Below are 25,329 nucleotides of genomic sequence, written 5' to 3' on the forward strand. Positions count from 1 at the left end.
GTGTCACATGGTTTTCCCGTTTAGTGAGCTTCCACTAAAGGGAATGCCAACTTTGTGGTCAACACAGTTGAACTTGCACCCAACTAACAAATGAAAAAGCTTGCAGCCAAGAGAATAAGGCATTTTAAAAGTTAGGATCTAATGAGCACTCACTTTACTGATCAGGTGTAAAAAAAGAGCTCTTAGTATGAAGAAGAGCCTTACAAGTAAATTCAAGAGGCTAAAAAGTGTATCTTCTTGAAATAAAGTTTTTTAGGTTGTTTAATTACATTCTAGACAAACAAAAAATTCCAACCACCCACTGATAATACCCTAATCTTCCAATAGCCAGCCAGGGCACTGTCCTTTGCAACTGTCTGGGAATTTTCACCTTCTTCCAGAAGAAATGCTTAATTTTCACTGCCAAAGCTTTTGGTAGATTCACTTTTCACTGGGAAAAGAACAACAACAAAAAAAAGGTAAACACAGAATCAAGTGTTTATACTGTTTCAGTTTAGCTTGCTCTGCTTTTCCCTCCTTGTCTCCCCTTCTGAAGCATAGCAGCAGCACTGTTCACGGTGCTGACAACCCAAGTCATGTCCCTGGGCAACAGGATATACAATTCTGGCCACAATAAATAGAGAGATGATGTCTGAAAGTGGCAGTTATACTTTCTGAGGTAACATCCTTCCTGACTCTGTGGAAGATGCAGGAGTGGTCACTTCACGGTGTGGTTATGAGCCTACACTCACAGCACTGAATGGACCACTGTGATCATACCGGCTGGCCAACTGTGGTTGGAATAAAGTTTTCCATGATTTCATTTTTCTTTTTTAAACTGAAAATTGAGGGTCAGTACATATACATTGAGTGGATGTGGGCTGACAGAAGACTAACCGCCACCTCCTTCCTTCTATTGGAATGAAGAATCTGAGCAGAACTGGAGGCAAAGCTTTTGTTTTGCCTAGGATGACCAAGACAGCAAATCTACTCACTCAGTTCCTGGAGGACAGAGACTGGATTCTTCTTCCCCATATCTATCCCCAGAGTGTAGCATGGACTAAGCATGCAATCAACGTTTGCTGAATCAATATAATTACAAGCCAATTTGTCTCTAGTTTCTTTTTTTTCCCCTTATCTGCAAAATGGGAACCAGAGTGATTATTAATTTTTCTGTATTATGAAGCTAGAGTCCCTGGGTGGTGCACAGTTAACATACGTGGCTGCTAACAAAAAGGTCGGAGGTTTGAGTCTACCATGAAGTACCTCAGAAGAAAAGTTTGGTGATCTATTTCTGAAAAATCAGTTGTTGAAAACCCTATGAAGCACAGTTCTACTCTGTGGGGGGTCATTGGGAATCAAAACTGACTTGATGAGAACTGAGTTTTTAAAGCTTTTTCAGAAAAATTTTTTATTATGAGGCTAAAAGCAAATAATATATAAAAGCCATACAAACATTTCTAAGTTCAAAATACTTTGCTTGAAGCTCACAGCTGTATGCCTTCTTTAGACAGATAAGAAAAATAAAGCTCAGAAAGGACAGTGAATGTGCTAAAGCCCATAGTTAAGAAAACTGATGCTAGAACCATAAACCTGTTCCTTTTCCTCACATTCCAACCACCAAATTCCTTGAGATTGCTGATAGTACCTAGACTTTACCAGCAACCAAACTGGTGTTTACAGAGCCCTCTCTGTGTTTTGTTCTGTTGTGCGTGGAGTCACCAAGAGTCAGAGGCCAAACCGATGGCAGCTAACAACAGCTCTGTGAGTATGGCACTGAAATATTAGGTTCTAATGAAGATATGGTTCCTGTTCTTGTGGAATTCCAGAAACTTTCGCAGAATGCTTCAGCTGTCTGCATACTACAAGTTAGCTGTTTTTTCCTTTGACTTCTGCAGCACTTTATGCAAACTCTATTATAACTCATCTGTCATGTTATAAAGTTTTCAAGGATGTTCTTGTGCCTGACATCCATCTCCTTTATCTTCTCTACCCCCGCCACATGCACACACACACTCACACACAGAAAAAGAAAGAAAAGAAGAGTAAAGAGGAATGAGAGGAGAAGAGAAGGAGGGAGAATGGATGAAGGATTCATTGGCCAACAAGAGACTGTTGTATGAGTAGAATGGAGGTAGCTGTTATGCCAAGTATTTTCACTAATTCAAATAATCAATTTTGGGTTTGATTTCTTCTCAAAAGGTAGAAAATAGAATCATTTTCTAATCTCAGTTGTATTAGGATGTCGTTGTTGTGTGCTGCCGAGATGATTTCAACTCCTAGTGATTCTACAGGACAGTGCAGAACTACCCCATGGGTTTCATAGACTAATATTTACGCAACCAGACTGCCATATCTTTCTCCTGCAAAGTGGCTGGCAGGGTTTGAACCACTGACCTTTTTCAGTTAGCAGCTAAGCCTCTGTGCTACCAGAGCTCCTCGAAAGGTAAATTTTGCTGATATTTTTCAATTAATGGAGCTTTGTATTATTTGATAGTGTAGAGAAATATATTTCCATTTCTTTGCCTATTGAGATTGCTAGTTTTCTTCTTTTAATAGCGTTCATTCTTTTTTTTTTTGTTTGTTTTGGACTGAAACGCAGCATGCTTTTATCAAATAAGTCAAATCTGTGATTCTAACGTTGGCCAACAAGAGTCTGTGAACCAAGTAACACCATTCTTAGCACTTCCAGGGATTGATAAAAGACGGGTAAGTAAGCAACACTCTGTATTCCCATATGTACCTCCACCAATCTACACTGACTGGTTAACCTTTTATAGCCAACCTTCTTCATTCCTTAAAAAGCAAAAATCAAACAAACAAAACTTGCCTACACCCCATCAGTACAAGCAATTTTGAAAAAGTAAATTAGGGCAATCTATAATCAAAACAAACATTGTAATAACCACCAAGTGTGAAAACTACTGAATCTCAGCCCAGAATCATATTTTCTCCCAAACTAGAAGAGAGACACCTTGTACTATGAACCCAGGATCAAAACCCAACATTTTTTTTTTGCCTCTGGAGAGGGAAGGAATTTCAAAGCTTTCCAAAGAAAATGCTCTATTTATCCCCTTCCAGTATCAAGGGACCACCCTGCAGAATATCCAATGTTGTGAAGCACTTATACAAAGATATGCATGTGCAGGAAGACCTGGCATTATATTTAGGGTGTGCCCTCATGACATGACAACACTGGTATGGTCCCTAAAATCTCTTCAGATTCTTGTTAGTTCTTTGCTACAATAGTTCTAAGTGATCCTCTGCACTGAAAACTGACTTATCACCTGTGCTTCCTACAGATAAGTCAAGCATCATTTATTTACCAGAAAATACCACATTTTACTTAATAAGGTTCCAAATACACTACTAAAGTAGTCTTTTCTTTTTGCTTCATTACAGGAAGCCTTACTTCAAAATGTGCATTTCTAAACAAGGTGAAAGAGGAGCTGTGTGTGCTGTGTTTATTTACACAGACTATATTTGCCCTGGCTAGTAATCCACATTACTAAACAAATTTCCCTGTAACCAACATTTAGAAAGAGAGCTATGTGAGTTATATTAAGAAAGAAGTAAGGTTTAAAAAAATAAGCTTTAAAAAAATTAAACTGGTCATTTAAACTGAAATTTTTTCTGAGAAAATAAAATCGAATATTCTCAAATTGTGAAAAATACACAGTCAAGGATAAATACATTTAGAGATTCAAACACTATTATTAGGAGCTTCTCTTCTGCTAATTAAAATTTGGTTTCAAATTGTGGCACTGAAAAAATTTTGGCCACTCTGAATAAAAAAAAAAATTTTTTTTCTACTAACTTTGTTAAGAAAAAGCCTGTACACATGTACAGAGAAAAACTCACAATACAGGTTATTGCCTGTTAGACTCTGTAATGCCCATTTAATAAGGAAACTTGAACCACATATTTCAAATAATAGTATTTAAAAAAAAAAGTAAGCGTTCAAGACAAATCAAGGATCCTCTGGTCCTCTGGAGTTTGTTATAATGAAACTTGGGCTGCACTTAGAATTCTTAGCTGAAAGTGGTATCTAATGGTTTTAAGTTAGATAACTTCTCTGCCATTTTTAAAGCAAGTACTGAATTTTATTCATCCTTTAGGATCTTGTATTCAGAAACACAACTAAGCCTACTTTAGTAACTGCAAACATGGATAAGTCATTTTATGCATTAATCCTTTACTTTCTCAGTTCTAATACTTCCTTTTCTCCAGAAAGAGAAAAATATTACCTAAAGACACACTAAAATGCTAAGTAAGGACTATGACCAAGGAAACAAAAACAAGTAAAATAAAACCTGTGGGTTTAGAAAAGAGAAAGAGTCAAGGCAATGCAGCCAAAATTTTAAATATGTTCCTTGCAACCTTATCTCTTTATATAAGGTAAGATAGTAGAAACATTTTGTAATCCCTAATTTTAGGACAGGAGGCCTGGTGGCACAGTGGTTAAAGAGCTAGGCTGCTAAGTGAAAGTCTGGAGGTTCCAACCCTAAGTGAAATGTTGGCAGTTCCAGCCACTCCATAGAAGAAAAAGATGTGGCAGTCTGCTTCCATTCTACTCTGTCCTATAGGGGTGCTATGAGTTGGGAATATCTCAGTAGCAATGGGTTTGGTTTTTGGTAATTTTAGGAACCTCTGAACAAAAAGGTCAACTAGTAACTCAGCAAAGACAAAGACTATTATTCTAAGACTTTTAGCTTTAAAAAGAAAAGAGAAAAACACATAGAACGTCAATAAGGCAAAGACTGTCCTTTTCTAGCCAGACATTCCATCTGATTCATTCATTTTTAATTTGCTATTATGGGCCTACACACTCTCAGACCGACAGGAGCAGGAGCTCATTAACTTAGTTCTTTATAGAGTATTAATTGTAAATGAGTAAATATAGTTGGAAAACTATACATATATACATATATATGGCACTCATGGAATTATTTTAGTTACAGTAGCTATTTTACAGCATTAGAGGAACAAATTTACACTTACCTTGGTGAAGAACTTTCATGTTGTTACTAGATCCTTTCAATACCACATGCAATGTTGGGTACTCTATAATCACTTTGTTCTTCAAATTGTCTAGGATACTTTTACAAGGATCCAGTTCATAGTAACTTATTAATAAAACAGTAAGACAAAAACAAACAAAAAACACCCTCAATATTAAAAAAGACTCATAAATAAAACAAATATATCAGACAGTCCCTCACATGGGGGGTGGTGGTGAGAGGAAAGTGATGACATTAATTCAGTAGTTATTTCCTTATAAGTTTAATACATTCTAAGAAAATCAAGCAGAAGAACTATTACTGAGGTTCTAAAACTACATCAAAAGTTTTATCAAAGAATTTGATATTAAGAAAGTTTGAGAACAAACTGTTGCTTTCATAACACGTAAGGAATGCAAACTAACTTTTATATAACGTTGTGTACTGTTGTTATGTACCGTTGAGTCGGACCCGACTCATAGCGACCCCTCCTTGGGTTTCCGAGGCAGTATCACTACTGAAGTAGATTGCCCTATCTTCCTTCCAAGGAGCGGCTGGTGGGTTTGAATCACAAGCCTCTGGTTGGCAGTCCAGTGCCTTAGGCACTATGCTACCAGAGCTCCCCTTTTATATAATAGCTATGTTTACTATGTCATGAATTATTCTTGAATAAAAGCACTACCTAAAAACTCAAAATCCTTTACATTTATTATCCATTTCATGAAAAAGTTCTAATAATATACAGATTTAAAACTGTTCGCTACAAAATGCTTTTGTAGAAACTTAATAAATGGTTTCTAGAAATTTATATTGCCATACAATTAACACTGGCCTTCCTTCATCCTGAAATCTATCTATCTATCTATATGTATATATGAATATTTGGGTCTTTTAATGGAACAGAAGCACATAATTGAAGCAATAAGCAGTTTATCAGTCTTATCATGACACAGATGTGAAACATGTCACAGATAATTAGATGCCACTGTTACTGTGAGGTTAGTTCTCACTTCTGGTGACACAATAGCTGCAATCTTCTGAGAAGCAGACTGCCAAGCCTTTCTTCTGTGGTGATGCTAGTGGATTCAAATCGTCACACGTTTAGGTCAGCAGTTGAATGTCAACTGTTTGTGCCATCCAGGGACCTAATTAGATACTACTATTTCCTTAAACTCTATCATCCATCAGTTTGTTGTACTATGGTGGCTTGCATGTAGCTATTATATTAAGGACAAAGCAAGGCTTTCAAAAACTTTTTTAAAAAATAAAATAAATCTAGTCATTTACAATGGAAATTTACTTACTGTGAAAAAATAAAAGTTGATATTCTCAAATGGTGAAAAATATAAAGTGACCCAGGAGGGTCACTCATGGTGGCCAGGTTTTAATAGAACACGCAGACTAAGGTAGATTAAGAGGAAAGGTGTGTGGATCTACTTTCAAAAATTAGTCAATGAAAGCCCTATGAGCTACAACAGAATACTGCCTGATACAGTTCTGGAAGACAAGCCCCTTAGGCTGGAACAAAGGACTCAAGCATCCCAATGATCATGAAGATGGCACAGGACCCGGCAGCATTAAGTTCTGTTGTACACCGAGTCACCCCGAGTTAGGGCCAACTTGATGGCAACTAACAACAACAACATTCCTTAAAGTATGAAATTCTCAAGTCGTTACTTTAAAGCGCAGAAGTTCTCCAACATTTTTCTCTATCTCCATCAATGTCATATGATATCTACATGCAAAACACATATCCCATGGGATGCCCAGCATGATAGCCATAACTCCATCTTTTTCTCTTCCACTTGAGAAAGCACAATGGAATATAGGTGACCAAGAATGAAGTTATCATCAGATACATTTGAATCCACTGTAATTTTGTTTGAAGACTAAATTAGTCTCTAACTTTTGTATTTCTTAAATCAGTAACAAATTACTTGCATCATAACTCATAGTTAAGTAAGACATGCAGTATACTTATTAAAAGCACTTGATGTAGTGATCTGTGTTCTAAGTTTGTCTCATGCAACAGCTTTTCAAACCGGGAATACTGAAGCGCTTAAAACACACAAAGCCAAGTCCACTATAAAAACTTACTTAAAAAGTACGTGACAAGTGAGAGGACAACTGCAAAACCAAAACTTCGCTTATGTCTGCCTGACCACACACTCCACCCGTGGAATTATTCATTTATAATCACAGGATGTTTTTTATGTTGAAAAGAAACTTGAAATGCAAAATACTCAGTTATCCTAAACCAGCCACCCTAGTGCCCACAGAACATAGAACACAGGCATTCTTTTCCAGTGTAATGAAATACAGATGTGCTTATAACACATTAAAAGTGGTTTCAGCACTCAAGGATTAAATGCTTCACATCTTTTAAGCATTATTTCCATTTGAAATAAGCAGAACTTTTAAAAAGATTAACTACACAAAAGTAAATTGAGATTGGGTTAGATACCAAAACGTAAGATTAGCTTATAAAGTAAAATATAAAATGAGTATAACTAAATTTTTCTTAGTAGAAAACTAGACTTGAATTCTCAAAGAAGAACAAGTAGTATACTACAAAGGAGCTCTGGTGGTGTAGTGGTTAAAGCATTAGGTTGCTAACCAAAAGGTCGGTGGTTCAAACCCACCAGCTACTCTGAAGGAGAAAGATGAGGCAGTATGCTTCTGTAGACTGACAGCCTTGGAAACCTAATGACTTATCTTCTATACTTTCTAACTGAATCATAAGGCTTCTATTAAGAAACATTTTCCAAATGTTTTTCACTTACAGTCATATGTCACTTAATATCCACGGTAAGTTCTATGAAATAGGAAGTTAGATGATTTGGATGTTGTGTGAACACCGTATTATACCAGCATCCCCAGACTATGAATGAGGTCCATTCCTAAGTCTGTTACTAAGTCAAATTTGTGCCCAAGTTGGAACAGTTAGGTACAGTTCATATCTAATATTAGTCAAATGTTTGTCTTAATATACAGTATTTAGTGAAACTTTCTATGCATGAACCAAAACTAAACCCACTGATTGCCATCAAGTTGATTCTGACTCACAGCACCTCCACACACGCACACACATGCATATATTTGAGTTCTATGCATAAAAATGTATTAAAGAAATACTATCAGAGACACTCAAATACCTTTAACATAATACAATATAATGTTTTCATGCATGTTGCAAACTAGTGCCTGTTTGTTTTATGAACCACAGTCTGTACCTCTAATTTTTATTATAGGCTTTTCAGATTTAGAGGTTGGGACCACAGATGTATATAAGCAGTTGGATGTCCCAAATGAACACTATGCAACATGTAACTGTATTTCAGTTTTTGGTACTTAATTTTCAGTGTATACCCAATGCTTTAGGTCTTTTATGTCTTTATGTAATATTAAATGTTTATTAGTTTCTCTAGATTTCCAAAGCTGAAACAATTAAAAAAAAAAAAAAAAGATAGCTCTTCAAAGCCATATGGAAACCAAATTTTAGTACTACTGATAATGCAGTATATGTTGCCAGCAAAGAAACATTCAGAGATACAGATAACTTGCCATATCACAGGTTATGCTGTTAGGTGCCACTTAGTTAGCCACAACTCATAGAGACCTTATGTACAACAAAATGAAACACTGCCTGGCCCTTGTACCATCCTCACAATCCTCACGCTGGAGTCCATCATTTGAGAACTGTATCAATCCACCTTGTTGAGAGTCTTCCCATTCTTCACTGACCCTCCACCATTTTCACTGCTATTCATAAGGTTCTCAGTGGCCAGTTTTTCAGAAGTAGATGGCTTATCCTTCTTCCCAGTCTATCTTCATCTGGAAGCTCTGCTGAAACCAGTCCACCATGGCTGACTCTGGTATTTTAAATACTGGTGGCATAGCTTCCAGCCTCACAGCAACATAGAAGCCACCATAGTATGACAAATTGACGGACAAGTGGTAGTATCACAGCTTATACATGATTCCAATCTTAATATCATGATTACATTTGTATACTTAAAGCAAAATTATCCCTGTTTGCTGTGCCAAGTAAGTACTTGTGCAAAGGATACAAATGGAAAGATTTATAAGAAAGTTGCCAACTAATGAAATATTTTTTTAAAGTTTTATTCAAATGCAATAAAAATCTGGTATGCTGTGTAACAATGTTTTGGTTAGAATCACTGACTTTTATTTCATGTTTAACCTAAAATCTTGCAAACGTCTAATTATAGCTATAGCACTTAAAGCGCTAAACTTCTGGGCTTCAGCTTTCTAGTCTGAAATATCAGGAGGTTCAACTTCACTAAATAATCTTTTAGCTAAAATTCTGAATTTCTTTGATTTTTCTCCTGTGAACGGCTACTCTTAGTCTACCATTAATATTTATCTGTGATTAAAACTAAATTATGTGATCTGTTCAAAGCACAAATAGGAGTGGCATTTTATAGACTCAGAGTTAAGTGAAGCAGCAATTTTTAGTGGTTGCTTGGGTTTGGAGTCTAATTCCCTGAGTTAAAGTGTTGGCTCCATCACTCCCTGGTCTGAGATTCTGGTTTGGGATTAGATTAATCTCAAATTTCCATGCTTTAAAATGGAGATAAAGACAGTACTACCTCAGAGAGTTACTATGAGGGATAAATGATAAAACAGAAAATGCTGGCTAAACCATCAAAGACTAACCCATCAGGTTTTACATTTATGTTTTCCAAAACTAATTATACCTTCTTATAGAAACTTTAGTAAAGGACAAAGTCAATCAACTATTTTAAGAACAAAAACTGACATTTATTATGGAAATGCTGAAACATGCATTTGCCTTTGTGTGTATTTTGCATTTTAAGTGTAGTCTTACAATTTTTAGTACAACCTTCAAACCATTATTTTATATCACATTTACTTCCAAGAAGCTAAAAGTACTACTTTGAACATCATGTGTCTGCTTCCATTATCTCAAGGCAAATTTTAGAGGGTCCAGCTTGGCAGTGCCTACAACATTTAGGTTTTAAATCCGTTGTATGTCTTTAAGCCAATGAATCTTAAGGGATGGCTTTATCTTCTTGAAATTTCCATCAGATGAACGGCTCTGTTACTGTGAGACAAACTATTATAGGCTGGAAGAGTTAAGACAGCAGTATTTGTCTTTTCTTTTACCCTTAGGGACACTCTCAGACTTTTCCTCTTGTTACTTCACTTGCTTATCCTCCCAGGCACGCTAGCTGACCCTTCTCTAGACACTTCACAGGGCTATTATGACAACACCATGCCTCAAGAGGCAAAACAGGTGTTACTGTGGTATTAGATATATAAAAGTCATCTTGACACTCAAGGGTATGCCTTTAAACCTGGCTCTGTTACTAACTTTCAAAGACTAGGCAAATTCTTGAACTTCATTCTCTGCACTTTCTTAGCAGATTAGAGTGCTTTTTTGATTCCTCCTAACGCAAACACAAGGAGCTCTGGTAGCATAGTGCCTAAGGCACTTGACTGCTAACCAGAAGGCTGGCAGTTCAAACCCACCAGCCACTCCTCGGAAGGAAGGTTGGGCAATCCTACTTCCGTAGTGATACTGCCTCGGAAACCCAAGGAGGGGTCGCTATGAGTCGGGGGCGACTCGGCGGCAAACAACAACAACAACAACAACGCAAACACACCAAGATTTAAAATAAAGAAGTCACAAACTGCTTTATTTTCCACTTAATCACTGATATCCTTTGGATCATCATCCCTCCCATGTCTTAAAAAAAAAGGAAAAAACACTAAATCTAAGTTTGAATATTCTCCAAATTTAACAATCTACTAGGAGCCCTTAGGCCACAGTATTTTTCCACTACAAAGTAAGGTCACTGGATGGAATGAACACCAAGGTTTCTCCAGTTCTAAAATTCTACAATTTTTGATAGCCAACGGTAGTACTTCACCTACATTCCTTGCAGTTGTATTTATTTCTCAATCTAGGTTTCTGGGTTAAAACTGTATTTAACTAATTCCAAAAGTAGACAGAATTGTCTTTTGTTTTAAAAGTTAGCCTTCATATAAATCACTTCATTGTTATCTGATAAGCTAAATGTTTTAAAAAGCATGGCTCATCCTGGCATAACTGAATTCAGTAATGTTCCTGAACCACTTATAAACTAAATTTCTTTAACATAATACAAACGTAAAAGTACTAAACTTCAATAGAGTAGAAACAAAATGATTTAAAAAAAACAAATTCACTTTCAAACTGAAATATTAAAAAAGAGGGAAAAAACTATATGGGTAATTTAGGAAGACCCATAATAGGTAGAGAAAAAAAAGGTTACGTAAACTCAAATTAAAATGTATAAAACAAAAGTAGCCATAAATGTCCAACTGTTTTCGCTTTTCTATTTTAAAATAGGAGCTCTAGTGGCATAGTGCCTAAGGCATTTAACTGACCAGAAGGCTAGCAGTTCAAACTCACCAGCCATTCCTCGGAAGGAAGGTTGGGCAACCTACTTCTGTAGTGATTCTGCCTCGGAAACCCAAGGAGGGGTCACTATGAGTCAGATCTGACTCGATGGCAGGGCACATGCACACATTTTAAAATAAATGGTATTTAAAATTTCTTTAGATATTCCTACCTGACAATTTCTGCAATTCCATAATGTCCAAGTGATACAGATCTTGTGACAGTTAATTTTTTGCATATCCAATCTCTTAGTTTTCAGATTTAAAAAAAAAAAAATCACAATAATTGGATTAGTGGTTGGTTGCACTTTGTTTTGGGAGTTTTACGTCTACAATAAGGACTACACGTGTTTAACTCGGGGTACCAGCTGCATGTTGTGTTGTGCAGACGTATATGTCAAATCAGAGAGCTAAGCACTTCAGTAGTAATCAACCCATGATACGAAAACTATGGACTTGGTGAAATAAAGTGACCACTCATTTTAAAACACGATTTTAAGAGGACTTTACAAGGTTCTGACTTGTTCTAGATGCCATTTCTTCAGAATCTTTTGTAATCCTCACTGGTAACCTCAATTATTTTAAACAGAAGACTATATTCCAATCTTATCATTGGTCCTTACAAACTCTGAGTCCTAAGGGGACTCAGTTTTCCTAATCATAATGGTGGGAGAAGTCTCTGGGTGGTGCAAACGGTTAACACGCTTTGTTGCTAATGGAAAAGTTAGACCTTTGAGTCCACCCAGAGGGGCTGCTTTAGAAGGACTGGCGATTGACAGAAAAAGCAGCCACTGAAAATGCTGCAGAGCACAATTCTTCTCTCATACACATGGAGTCTGAACTATAACTTGTAACTATGTTTATGATCTATGAAGAGACTAGTTAGTAGAAAAAGCACAAATTTTGTAGACAAACAGACCTCAGTTCTGATATTGAGTTTGTAATTATATCTTGGGTCCTTGGGATTAGTCAATTTAATAGAGTGTGAGACTCCTCTCTCGTAGATTATTTAGTTAAGAATTGAACAATGCATGTGAAAACGCTGCAAGCACAGCACCTAGCATTTATTCATCAATTAATTTCCAAAATATTTATTCAGTGTCTATCATGAACAGGTAGTCTAGTAAGTAACAGAGATATGATGTTAGCTGCCACTGACTATATTCTGATTCATGGCAACCCCATGTGTGCAGAGGAGAATTGCTGCACAGAGTTTTCGCTGTGATCTCTCAACAGCAGACTGCCAGATCTGTTTTCTAAGGAACCTCTTGGTGGGTTCTAACTGTCAACCTTTTGGCTAGTAGTCCAGTGTAACCATTTGTGCTACTCAGGGACTCCTAATGGATATACAGTCAGAGAATTAAGCCTCATAGTTTTTGATGGTGCCATACCAATAAACAAGTATCACATTTCACTGGGACAAGCACTAAGATCATCTCATTAGAACAAATGCCATGACAGAAATCTGAAACTATGTAGATATTCAATAAGCATTCTCTTTTATTCCTTACCCACCTCTAAATGTTCTTTTAGACCACACAGTGCCTTCAAAATACAGGTATTTCATTAGCTAACTCCAGTTCCCCTTTCTTTTTAATTGATTCTTAAAATCCTTTCTTCTCCACGAACTTTTTCCTCATTAATGTAGGGAATTTTAATTAGCCTTGCTGTTGTTAAAAAACACATATATTTCCTCTGGAGCTAAACTGAACACAAAAGTCTAATTGATACACACTCTTACATCTTCAATATAACAGTGTATATTGTTAGGAAGCATAATTTTGCAAAATACAGTAAGGTTCTTCAAAGAAACTTTTGCTTATTTAAGTTGGCTAAGTAGTTTATGAATTAACTGTTGTTTGCTGCTGTCAAGGTGATTCCAACTCATAGCATAATCACAACATAGAGTATTATATTTAGATTTGGCAGGAACTTAATCTTTTATATTTTCTAGGTGAAGCTATTAAGCCCTAAGAAGTTACATATCTTACTCAGGGTCACTCAGAGATAAAAAGTGGGTACTAGTAGAAAGCAGATCTTGTGAGCTCCTTCACTCAACTGTTTGTTTGTTCATTCATTCCTTACTCATTGCTTATTTACTGAGTGACTATCATGTACCAGATACACAGTAATGAACTATTAGGCATTTACTGAAGGTGGAAAGGATGAAAGCTTTCTAGTTAAAAATAACAAACATATAAGGTGGAAACAAGAATAAGCTAGGTGTGTACAGAAATGAGTTGAGATTGGATATGGGGATTTAGGTAGAATCCACAGTTTTGGTATTTATAATAAATTACAGTGAAAAGTCTGGTTAGAGAGGTAGTTGAAACTATTTGGCCAAAGTGAAATATCTGAATTACTTAGAAATTTCAAGTATTCATATCACTATTCCCACTGAAGAAAACATGAAGTTGGCTACAAAATATTACATAGCATGCCTAGTTGGCAAAGAATATTAAATATACCATGCCAGAAGAACGAACAAATCTGCCTTGAAAGAGGTACACCCAGAATGTTTCTTACAAGTGATGACGGTGAGACTTCATCTCATGTACTTTGGGTATGTTACCAGAAGGGACCAGTCCCTGGAGAATGACATCATGTTTGATAAAGCAGATGGTAGTAAAGAGGAAGATCCTCAGTGAGATGGACTTACACACTAGCTACAATAAGCTTCAACACAGCAACAATTATGAGGATGGCACAGGACTAGGCAGTGTTTTATTCTGTTGTGCATGGGGTTGCTGAATTGGAGTCAACTTGATGGCACCTAACAAGAACAACCTACCATGGATGAATTTAGTGGATTAATACCAAGTAAAAGAGTTAAAATATATCCCAAGTTTTCAAAGAAAATTTTCAATACTGCACATAATTCTCTTAACCAATAATCAAATTAGCAAATATCTGAAATGAGATCATCATTATGGAAATTGTAGATTCGTAATCTGCAAAGAATTTCACCATTTCATTACTCTGGATATACTCTCCAGCATAACCTCTTAAAGTTCTCAAATTCACAATTGCTGAGACTTCAATAGTTGTGTGTGCTATCTATCCTGTAAACATTCACCCAGCTGTGCCAACTAATTGAGTTTCTGCTTGCTTAGAGTTAAGTTTACAATTCTTTAACATAAGACTGTTTTCAGGAGAATGTCACATGTTAATTTCACCCCCCCCCCATCAATCTCTGAGATGATAAAAATGTTTAACACTCTGTTCTACATTTCCCTTTATGTATGTAGATATTCTTCAGTTTAGTTCTAACATTTTTAATCCTTAAATGATCCTGTTTCCTTTGTTCCTGACTCTAGCTCTACAATGTGGTGAAAGGTTAATACCATTTTGAACACATATTCTCCCTGATCGTGATTTTGACCTTGAACATCAACAATCCCAACGAGGTGTAACAAAGAACTGGTGCTGGGCTTCACATCATCCAAGAACATGTATTATAGCCATTATGGTGCTCAGAAGCAGAAGCCATATTGCAAAGAACATACTAAGGCTCTGAAGGCAGGCAGGCCTAGATTGGGATCTACGTTCTACCACTTAGTGGTTAAAAACCTGTATGCAGAGTTCTCTATGCAATTATAACTGTGATCTATAGTATAAAAATAATTTTAATGAATGTAAAGTTTTTAACACAGAACCTAAAAATAGTATGCACTCTGCTTCCACAACGCTTTACAGCCTCAGAAACCCTATAAGGCAGTTCTACCCTATCTTATAGAGTTACTGTGAGTTGGAATTGACTCAATGCACATAATTCTCTTAACCAATAATCAAATTAGCAAATATTTGAAATGAGATCATCATTATGGAAACTCTAGATTTGTAATCTGCAAAGAATTTCACCATTATATTACTCTGGATATACTCTTCAGAATAGCCTCTTAAATTAAAGTTCTCAATTCACAACTGCTGAGACTCCAATAGTTGTGTGTGCATCTATCCCGTAAACATTCAATAAAGAAGCTATCTATTAGCCTTCAGATTTAACCTTAATTTTAAATCACCCTTTTATCACTGTTTTGTCTTTGGGAAAACACATTCATACCATTCATACAGTTTTGCTTACACACATCCTAAAATAATTTTCAAAAACAATGTATGCTTTTATACATTTTAAATAGAGTTGAAATCTTTTCTTATAAGTTTAAACAGATGCAAAGTATTTTTTTTTTTTTTGGTGTACTATGAATATTGACTCAGAAGAAAGGTTGGGCAATCTGCTTCCGTAGTGATACAGCCTCAGAAACCCAAAGAGGAGACACTATGAGTTGGATCCGACTCAACGACAGTGAGAATGAATATTGGTGATGTAAAATAAAACCATAATATCACTCCTAAGTGAATCAACTAGATTCTAAATACAGTGGTACTTTGATTTCAATATGATCTATTTACAAAGTAAATGAAGAGCTCTTCTGTTACAGTTAAGAACTGTATACCGTTCCTTTTTTCTTGAACTTGTATTTCCTAATTCTCCCACAGAATTTTATCCTAATATACTTTTATGCTTGGAAATCTTTCAACACTTCTCTGCAACTGCCAAAGGGGCAGGGAGGCCACATCTTCCGACCTCCTCTAATCCCACAAGAGGAAGATAGGATCACCATCAGTAGCCCAAGGCCTATCTCTGGGAGACCAGACATGCCTCCTCCTCCAGCCCTTTCACCAACCCTGACACCAACAGTTCCTCCTGCAGCACCCACCATCTCTCTGCTGGGTTTGATAATTCACTGCAGTGGCCACACAGAACTCACAGACTATGGGGTTTATTAGGGAAGCACCAGGCTACAATTCAAGTTCAGGAACAATGCTCAGACTCTCTCAGTCCACCGTCTCTCAGCCAACAGTCTCTCCCAGTCTCTCTCAGCAGTACATGTCTCTCGGTGCCTCTCTCTCAGCAATGCACATCTCTTGGTGTCTTTTTCTCAGCAGCATGCGTCTTTCAGTGTCTCTTTGTCAGCAGCATGTGTCTCTCAGGAGCATGTTTCTCTCAGCAGCATGTCTTTCTCAGCCAGCAGGCAGAGAGACGACTTCTGCCTCTAGAAAGACTCCTTTTGAGCCTTGCAGAGTGACCATTAGCCAATCCCAACATCAGAATTCTATACACCTGAGAAAGAGTGAACGTCCCAGAAAATTACTTTGTGCTGCTCCCAACAGAAATACCCCAGGTGGATAACTTTAACAATCAGGAGCTACTTAGTTGCTCATAGCAAATTCCACCATGGAGTTTACAAAGACTTATGGCTAGAAAAGCCATACCAGGTAATTTCCTACTCATTCTTCCCAACATTACCCATAATTTGTTAAGGTCTACACATTCGAATGCCTTTACATAGTTAATAAAACACAGATAAACATCTTTCTGGTATTGTTTGCTTTTAGTCAAGATCCATCTGACATCAGCAATCATATATATCCGTTGCTCCATATCCTCTTTTGAACCTGCCTTGAATTTTTGTCCGTTCTCTGCTGATGTACCATTGCAACTGTTTCTGAATTATTTTCAGTGAAATTTTACTTGTGTGTGATATTAATGATACTGTTCAATTATTTCTGCACTCTGTTCAATCACCTTTCTTTGGAATGGCCACAAATATTGATCTCTTCCAAGTGGTTGGTCAAGTAGCTGTCTGCCAAATTTCTTGGCATAGATGAGTAAGCACTTTCAGTGCTGCACCAGTTTGCTGAAACATCTCAGTGGATATTCCGTCAATTCCTAGAGCCTTGTTTTCTCCCAATTCCTCGAGGACAGCTTGGACTTCTTCTTTCGACACTATCAGTCTTGAACATATGCCATCTCCTGAAAAGGTTAAAAGTTGGCCAAGTCTTTTTGGTATAGTGACTCTGTGTATTCCTTCCATCTTCTTCAGATGCTTCCTGCATCGTTCAATATTCTGCCTATAGAATCCTTCAATATTGCAACTTGAGGCTTGGATTTTTCCTTCAATTGTTTCAGCTTAAGAAATGTTGAGTGTGTTCTTCTCTTTTAGTTTTCTAACTTCAGGTGTCTGCACACTTCATTGTAATACTTTACTTTGTCTTCCTGAGGTGCCCTTTGAAATCTTTGGTTCAACTCTTTTATTTCAACATTTCTTCCATTCACTTCAACTACTCTCCTTTCAAGAGCAAGTTTCAGAGTATTTTCTGATATTCATTTTGGTCTTTTCTTCCTTTCCTGTCTTTTTAATGACCAATTGCTTTTTTCACATATTATGTTCTTGAGGTCATCCCACAACTCAACTGGTCTTCAGTCACTGGTGTTCAATGTATCAAATCCACTCATCAGATGGTCTCTAAATTCAGGTAGGATATACTCAAGGTTATATTTTGGCTCTTGTGGATTTGTTTTCATTTTTGTCGGCTTCTACTTAAACTTGTATGTGAGTAATTGATGTTACAAATTTGGCCCCTGGCCTTATTCTAACCGATGATATTGAGCTTCTCCATCATCTCCTTCCATGGAAGTTGATTTGATTCCTGTGTATTCTATCTGGTGAGGTCCATGTGTATAGTTGACATTCATGCTATTGCAAAAGGGTATCTGCAATGAATAAGTCGTTAGTCTTGCCAAACTCTAACATGTGATCTCCAGCATCATTTCTACCACTAAGGTTGTATTTCCCAACTACTAATGCTGCTTCTTTGTTTCCAACTTTCACATTCCAATCAACAGTAATTATCAATACCTTTTGATTGGTTGTTTGGTCAATTTCAGAGTGTAGAAATTGATAAAAAAAAAAAAAATCCTCAATATCTTCATCTTTGTCTTTAGTGGTTAGCGTGTTAATTTTAATAATAGCATTAACTGATCTTCCGTGTAAGTTTATGAATATTATCCTATCATTGACCTCAATGACTTCAATACAGATCTTGAAATGTTCTTTTTGACTATGAATGCAACACCATTCCTCTTCAATTTGTCATTCCTGGCACAGTAGACCATATGATTATCCATTTCAAAATTTCCACTACCAGTTCATTTCAGCTCATTAATGCCTAGGACATTCATCTTTCTGTGTTCTTTTTCACTTTTGGCAACATCCAATTTTTCTAGATTCATACTTGTACATTCCATGTTCCAATTACTAAGGGATGTTTACAGCTGTTTCTTCTTATTTGAATCATGCCACATGTTCTGATTACTTAGTGCTGCTCTGACAAGAGTATACCACAAATGGGATGGCTTGAAGAAACAGGAGTTTATTCTCTCACAGTTTGGAGGCTTTAAGTCCACGTCCAAAGTGCCAAGCTCTAGGGGCTGGGTGAAAGACCCTCGACTTTGGGCTTCAGCTCTGCCTCTTGCTCCCAACCCACTGACGCTAGAGGCATTTCTTCACTCAGGCAGCTACTGGCTGCTGAGGCTAACAAGCCCAAGGTCGACAAATAAAATGGCACAGTCCTGATGTTACCAAACCACACGGCAGGCCATTAATTCAAATTCATTGTAAGTCCCAAGGTCGGCAGAGCATGGCAGGCTGCTGAACAACACGACTACATGCAGGGTCCAAGTGTGCTATAAGCTAGAGAACATTCCCCAAGGCTTCTGCTTATATACAGGAAGCAGACCATATTCCCTAATGCAGCTACTCAGCTGCTCACAGTATATTCCACCATGGAGTTGATTACCAGTCTCATCATGGGGTATACTACAACCAGCTGCCCAGTCATTCAACCAGGCCCAGGCAAATTGACACACAAACTTAACCAGCACAGCACATCAACAAATGAAGGTCCTTAAAGGTTTACTCCTTCTATGTCATCAAGTTTGCCTCTATTTTGAGGAGCCAGCTCTTCCCCTATTGTATCTTGAGTGCCTTCCAACATGAGAGGTTCATCTCCCAGTACTCTTATCAGACTATATTTCACAGCTATTCAAAAGGTTTTCAGAAGTGGGCCAATTCTTTCTTCTTCCCAGTCTGTTTCAGCCTGGAAACTTCACTGATACCTGTCTACCCTGGGTGATCATACTGGTATTTGAAATACTGGTGGCATAGCTTCCAGCATCACAGCAACACATAAGCCACCACAGTAGGACAAACTGACAGACTAGTAGTGTTTACGATAAGCCAGGATAACTGGCTGGTATGCGCTTGAACTAGGTGAGTAACAAGGAGGAACCTGGCATGGCCTTTTAGGTAAGGGGGGCAAAAGACCAGCCTCTCAGAATCAACTAGGTTGAAGGGCAGCATCTTGGCATGCAAACTAGAGAGTATGGAATGCAAATTAAGATGAGCTGGAAGCCCTGCTCTACTTTGGTCTTTTCTTGCTGGTGGGCCAAAAAAAAAAAAAAAGGGACCAGGTGCCTTTCATCCTTCACTAGCATAATGTTATAGGATCACCAGGATGTCTTTACAGAAGCAAAATCAATTTCTCTAAAAAGACAGGAAAAAGTATCATACCTCTTTACTTCACTGAGAATGATTTTAAAGTATTTCTTTTCAATGATTCATAAAGATCCAAAGAAAGTAAAATAAGCTTATTTATTATTATTATTTATTTAAAAAACATTCTCTCTCAGTATGGAAATAAAATCATCCAAGAAAACTAGCTCATGCTTTTGCTGGTTGCTTTTCATACAAAAAGTGTTCTAAAATTATTAACTACAACCAGTGCTGTGGTACATGACTAATAGCATCTATGAAAGTACAATCTGGCAACACCCTCCAGAAGCGTAGTATTTGTGATAGTCAAGGCCTATATAATATTTTAATTTTGGTTTGGGTTGAAAGTCTAAACCCTTGGCTTTATATGCCAATTTTGGAAGTGGAGTGAAGGCAACTGGTATGTACATTTACCCAAAATGACAAACCTGGGAGATCCATCTAAAGATGTCCACATCCTCTGTTGGGTACTGGTTATGCATTATATAGTAAATATATATATGTATATATATATATTGATTGTTGCATGACATACCATATATCCATCTTCCCTCCTAGACTGTGAACTATTTGAGGGCTATCCTTTCAGATGTCTACATAATTTTGTAAGGAACCCTGGTGGTACAGTAGTTAAGAGCTTGGCGGCTAATCTAAAGGTGAGCAATTTGAACACATCAGCTGCTGTGTGGGTGAAAGATGTGGCAGTCTGCTTCCATAGATTACAGCTTTGTAAACTCTATGGGTAGTTCTACTCCATTCTGTACGGCTGCTATGAGTCAGAATCGACTCAATGGCAATGGGTTTGGGTTTTTTTTTTTTTTATGTAATCCCTAGGGCTTAGTACTGTGCTTACACAAGGAAGGGACTCAATGAATATAGACTTGATCTTAATCCACTGATTTAGGTTATGTTCATTTATCAAAGAGCTTGCTATCAAAGCAGGTGCTACTTTTTCTGAAGTAACTTTAAATAATACTAGACATTTGTTATAATCATTTTCTTTCTTACCTCTCTTACTTTATATACTGAGGGTTGAGGTCCCTAACTGGTTAAAAAATACAATCAGAAATGACCAATGAAAAGATCCTTTAGGTCATGGATCAGCAAACTACAGGCAGCAGGTGCTTGTTTTTATAAATAAAGTTTTATTCAAATACAGCCATGCCCACTCATTTACATTATTACCTATGGCTGCTTTTATACTACAACAGCATAGCTGAGTAATTACAACAGGGACTGCATGGCATGCAAAGGCAAAAACATTTACTATCTGGCTCTTTCCAGAAAAAGTTGTCTTAAGCTCTGCTTTGGACTACTAAAGTGGTATTGATACCTAGTATTTAGCAGACACATATATGTATCTCAGTGACTTAGTGCTACACTTACTGAACTCCTACTATGAAAAGGTCACTAACTTAGCACTGCAGAAAATCTGATTTGAAAATTTCCATCACTATACTCAAAAGGGGAGCTCTGGTAGCATAGTGGCTAAGGCACTTGACTGCTAACCAGAAGGCTGGCGGTTCAAACCCACCAGCCACTCCTTGGAAGGAAGATGGGGCAATCTACTTCCATAGTGATACTGCCTTGGAATCCCAAGGAGGGGTTGCTATGAGTCGGCTCTGACTCGACAGCACATAACAACAACAACAACAACATCCTCAAAAGAGAGTACACTGTCATGTGCTGTAAATCTTACTGGGGTAAAATACAAGATAGCATTAGAGGAATCCATGAGAATCACTAAAAAAATTTTTTTTTGAGGCTCAAAGGTTAAGGAAACTATATGCAATCTGGGGAGAGGGCAAGGCAGTGTGTTTAAGGGCTCCACTCTGAGTACCCAGAGGAATACAGAGAAAAGAGCATATGGAAGATTTATTATGCAGGTCAATAACATAATGCAGGATGGCAAGGGAGAAGTCAAAGAGAAGTTATAGAAAGACCAAGTTGGTAAGCCTGAGTTACTAGAAGAATGACATTGCCAGTAACAGAGAAGGAGTACCAACATTTTTTGATTGTTGATTAGATGTCAGGAACACAGTCCATTTAATCCTCATTTAAAACAAGAAAAATACACACATAAATCAGGAAGCAAAAGATGTGGTGTTATGAGTTCTATACATGTTGAGCTTAAGATTTAATGAGATGTGTAAGAGAAGTTAGCTGGAAACCAGGATTTAGAGTTTGGGAGAAGGTTGCAAATTTATCTAGATTTAGGAGTCATTTGTCCAGAAATAACAGTGATGGCACCTTAAATAAACAAGCTCCTGAAACCTTGCATTCTTCCAATATCCAATTTATGTCAAAAGAAATGTAAAGTAACATGATTGGGTATTTGCCCCCTTGTGGTGACTAGCCTGCTAGGAGTATTGCTAATACTGAGTTTTATAGAGTATTTCACAGAAACATAAGAAATCATTTGGCTGAAAGCAGCTGCTATTTTAAAAAAAAATTAGTGCACGACACAGTGAATTGCTAGCAATACAGAAATTTTTATTATAAACAGATTTCCCCCTTTTATTAAGGAAATAATCTCTAGGGCAAAAAAAAAAAAAAAAAAAAAACCACAAAGGAAAAAAACCCTCTTATATCATTGAGTCAGTTCATGAAGATGCTGGCCTGAGTTTTTCTAGTTGCAACTTGTAATACATAAAAATACATATTTATTGAGAGTGATCTGTTATGTGCCAGGAACTGTGCTAAGTAGCTGACATGTATTATCTCAAATTAATCTTCACAACAGTGTAATATCAATTCTGTCTTGATCCCTACTTTCAGATGGACAAAGAGGTTTAAGTAACTTTGCAAGGTGTGTATCAAAATTTAAAATACTGACTTCATAGAAAATCTGTTTTGATGTAGGTGTGGTTCAAACATTATTTTAGAGCATCTCATAATTTGAGTTAGATTTGGTTTGAGAAACAGTGACTTAGTGAATTATATAGTATCAGTAATGGTGAGATTTGGTCTACCAAGTCTAATCTGGAACCTCTTAATGTAAAATAAGAAGGTATACTCCATAAATTATGTATTACAGAAGGGTAATATGCTGAAACTTGTGAGAGCTGGAATTCTACAGAACTACTTTGTTTTTTTCTGGGTCTTAGAAGTTTTCCATCTTTGGCAGGGTGTAATTTTACGACTTTTCTATAGCTTCTTTTAGTGGAAAATAACTTGAGTTTTCCTTCTTTGACTGGTTTCCTCCTTAAACAGGTTCCAGGTTTTGCAGGTTTTACTGCATTGCTATTTCTTATTATAATATGACATAATTTCACTCTAAAGAAGTCCTAATACTAAAGAATTAGCATAAAAAGGTCATTCCCTTTGAAAATAATATTCCAGAAAATGATGCTACTTCTGCTTGAAACTCAACATATTCTAAGCCTTTCTAGATTTTAAGTCTTTTTCTCCATAAACAGCATCTATGACAGAAACTGCCGTTACCTTTGCTTCTTATTCGTTGCCTTCTAAAGTCAAGTGGTCACCAAGTCCTACTGACTCTTTGCTGCCTACTGCCACTGGGACAAGATCCAAACTTAGCATTAGAGTTGGGTCCCAAACTACCTGTTCAATATCATTTAAAAAAAAAAAAAGTTTTAAGTACTGCTCTCCACACATTTGTATTATCCAACGTCCTCAAATCACCTACTTGCATTTTCACAAGCCAGCATGCATGTCCTTGTGCATCTCAGGGTTGCCTGCACCTTATATTCTCCTCTGCCTGGATAGATATCCTCCTCTAGTCAAGGTTTATTCACCTTTAGTAAGGATCAAACATTATATCCTCTACAAAGCCTTCTCTGATGACACAAAGAGAGCTGCTACCTTCCCCACAACCTCATAGTACTGAGACACAGGTTTATTATAGTATATGCATGTGTGTCTGTTTTCTTCATTATAGGAGAACCATACCCTACTCATTCTTGTATAAACTCCAATTTTTATTTACATGCCTAAAAGACTGAACGTACTGACAATGGTTTTTACAAAAATTTGGAAATAATCATACCACAACAGCTTAAACCCTTATCTTTATCCAACCAGGATCTTATAGAAACATAGAAAAGTATAAGTAAAAAACAGAAAATATATCTGAGCTTCCTTGTGAAAAATAAATAAATGATGGTAAAATGTTGGCTTAAAATTAAATAGATTAGGAATATTATAATTGAATGGATAGTATCAAAGCTATGGCTTTCTAGATTCTTTAGCCTGCAATAACTTATATGAGCAATGACATAACAGCAAGCTCTTACAGTGCCACAGTGCCTGGCCATACCCAAAACAGGCTCTTCTGATTCAAAATCACTCATTTACTTTCTCAGCATGGTAAGAAACAATGTGGCAAGAGGACAAGTACGCTTTTATTAATACAAACACATTACATAAATGATCTTCACTGGGAATGTAAGCTCCCTGGGGGCAGAAATCTGATTTTCTTTACCAATGTCTACAATAAATAACATCTGCGACATAGTGGCTGCTTACTAAGTGACTGATGAATGAATTAGTGAATTTATTTAAGAAGCTGTATGAGACAGCTTCAAGTTCTGTGTATTTGGAAAGAAAACTCAAATAGACAAGCAACAAATTTCTAGGGTTAGAAATGCATTGTACAATCACCTAAATTTAAAAGAAAATGCTATACATGATAAAGCTAAAACCTGGAAAACATTTGAGTTTGCTCTAGCTGATGAGGCATATCGAGACAACTGTCATAAATCCTCCAAGAATGGAAAACAAAACCAGTGAAAACAGGGAACAACAAATATTTGGTAAAAAGACTTTACACTGAAAGTATTGGAATGCTGTAAATTGTAGCCTCAAAGAAACTAAATGTTTTTGCCTTCTAAGCACTTTTTTCAGGAAAATTTAGTATGCTTAAATTAGAAGTCGAACATTTTATAACTTGCAATAATCTTATTAGATGTACTCTGAATGCACCTTCCTTTACTTATGTAACTGTAATTATGCATATAATCAAATGTAAATGCTCATCTCAGTCTAATTATGAATGTATCATCTAGAGAACACCGTGGTTTAAAATCTTTGATTAAAATAAAAATCTATTTCTAAATATATCCTCATATTATCAAAATCAGTAATTCATAATTATAGGCTAACAACAATCAGAAATAAAAGGATGGACCCTATCCTCAACTTAGTTCTACCCTCAGGATATAAGCTTGCTCAACTGAAATTTCTGATATTATTATTGCCTTTAAATGATGCCATGACTACTCCAAGTTAATTGGGAATGGTAGTAGTGGGGGGAGTGGGCAATGTTTAAATCTAAGATCTCTGGCCCTGGGTCATAACACTTCCTCTTTGGTGGTATTTTCAATTATCATTTCATTCAACTAACAACTTAAAATGGAAAAATCTGGAGGATAAGCTTTCTACACAGAGACAGTAAAATCAAACTACTTTGCATGTTACTCAGTCTGGCTCAGGTTTAGTATCAAAACAGTCTATTTTAGGCACTCTGTAAAATCACCACCACCCACTTTTTACTTTATTAA

The 25,329-nt window shown here is 36.7% G+C and overlaps 1 protein-coding gene across 1 annotated transcript in view; it reads right to left on the bottom strand.

The window, feature by feature from the left end:
- Nucleotides 1–389: 389 nt before the first annotated feature.
- Nucleotides 390–25,329, bottom strand: part of ZNHIT6 (zinc finger HIT-type containing 6) — a 72,292-nt gene continuing 47,352 nt past the window's right edge. Inside the window, exons 9-10 of the mRNA XM_007946194.2 lie at nucleotides 4,981–5,105; nucleotides 390–430 (exon numbers count right to left, since the gene is read on the bottom strand). Of these exons, the coding sequence (XP_007944385.1) occupies nucleotides 390–430; nucleotides 4,981–5,105 (166 nt within the window). The remainder of the gene's footprint in view (nucleotides 431–4,980; nucleotides 5,106–25,329) is intronic.

This window comes from Orycteropus afer, unplaced genomic scaffold (assembly GCF_000298275.1).
Source record: "Orycteropus afer afer isolate SDZICR_OR568_19922 unplaced genomic scaffold, OryAfe1.0 scaffold00152, whole genome shotgun sequence".
Classification (NCBI taxonomy): domain Eukaryota; kingdom Metazoa; phylum Chordata; class Mammalia; order Tubulidentata; family Orycteropodidae; genus Orycteropus; species Orycteropus afer.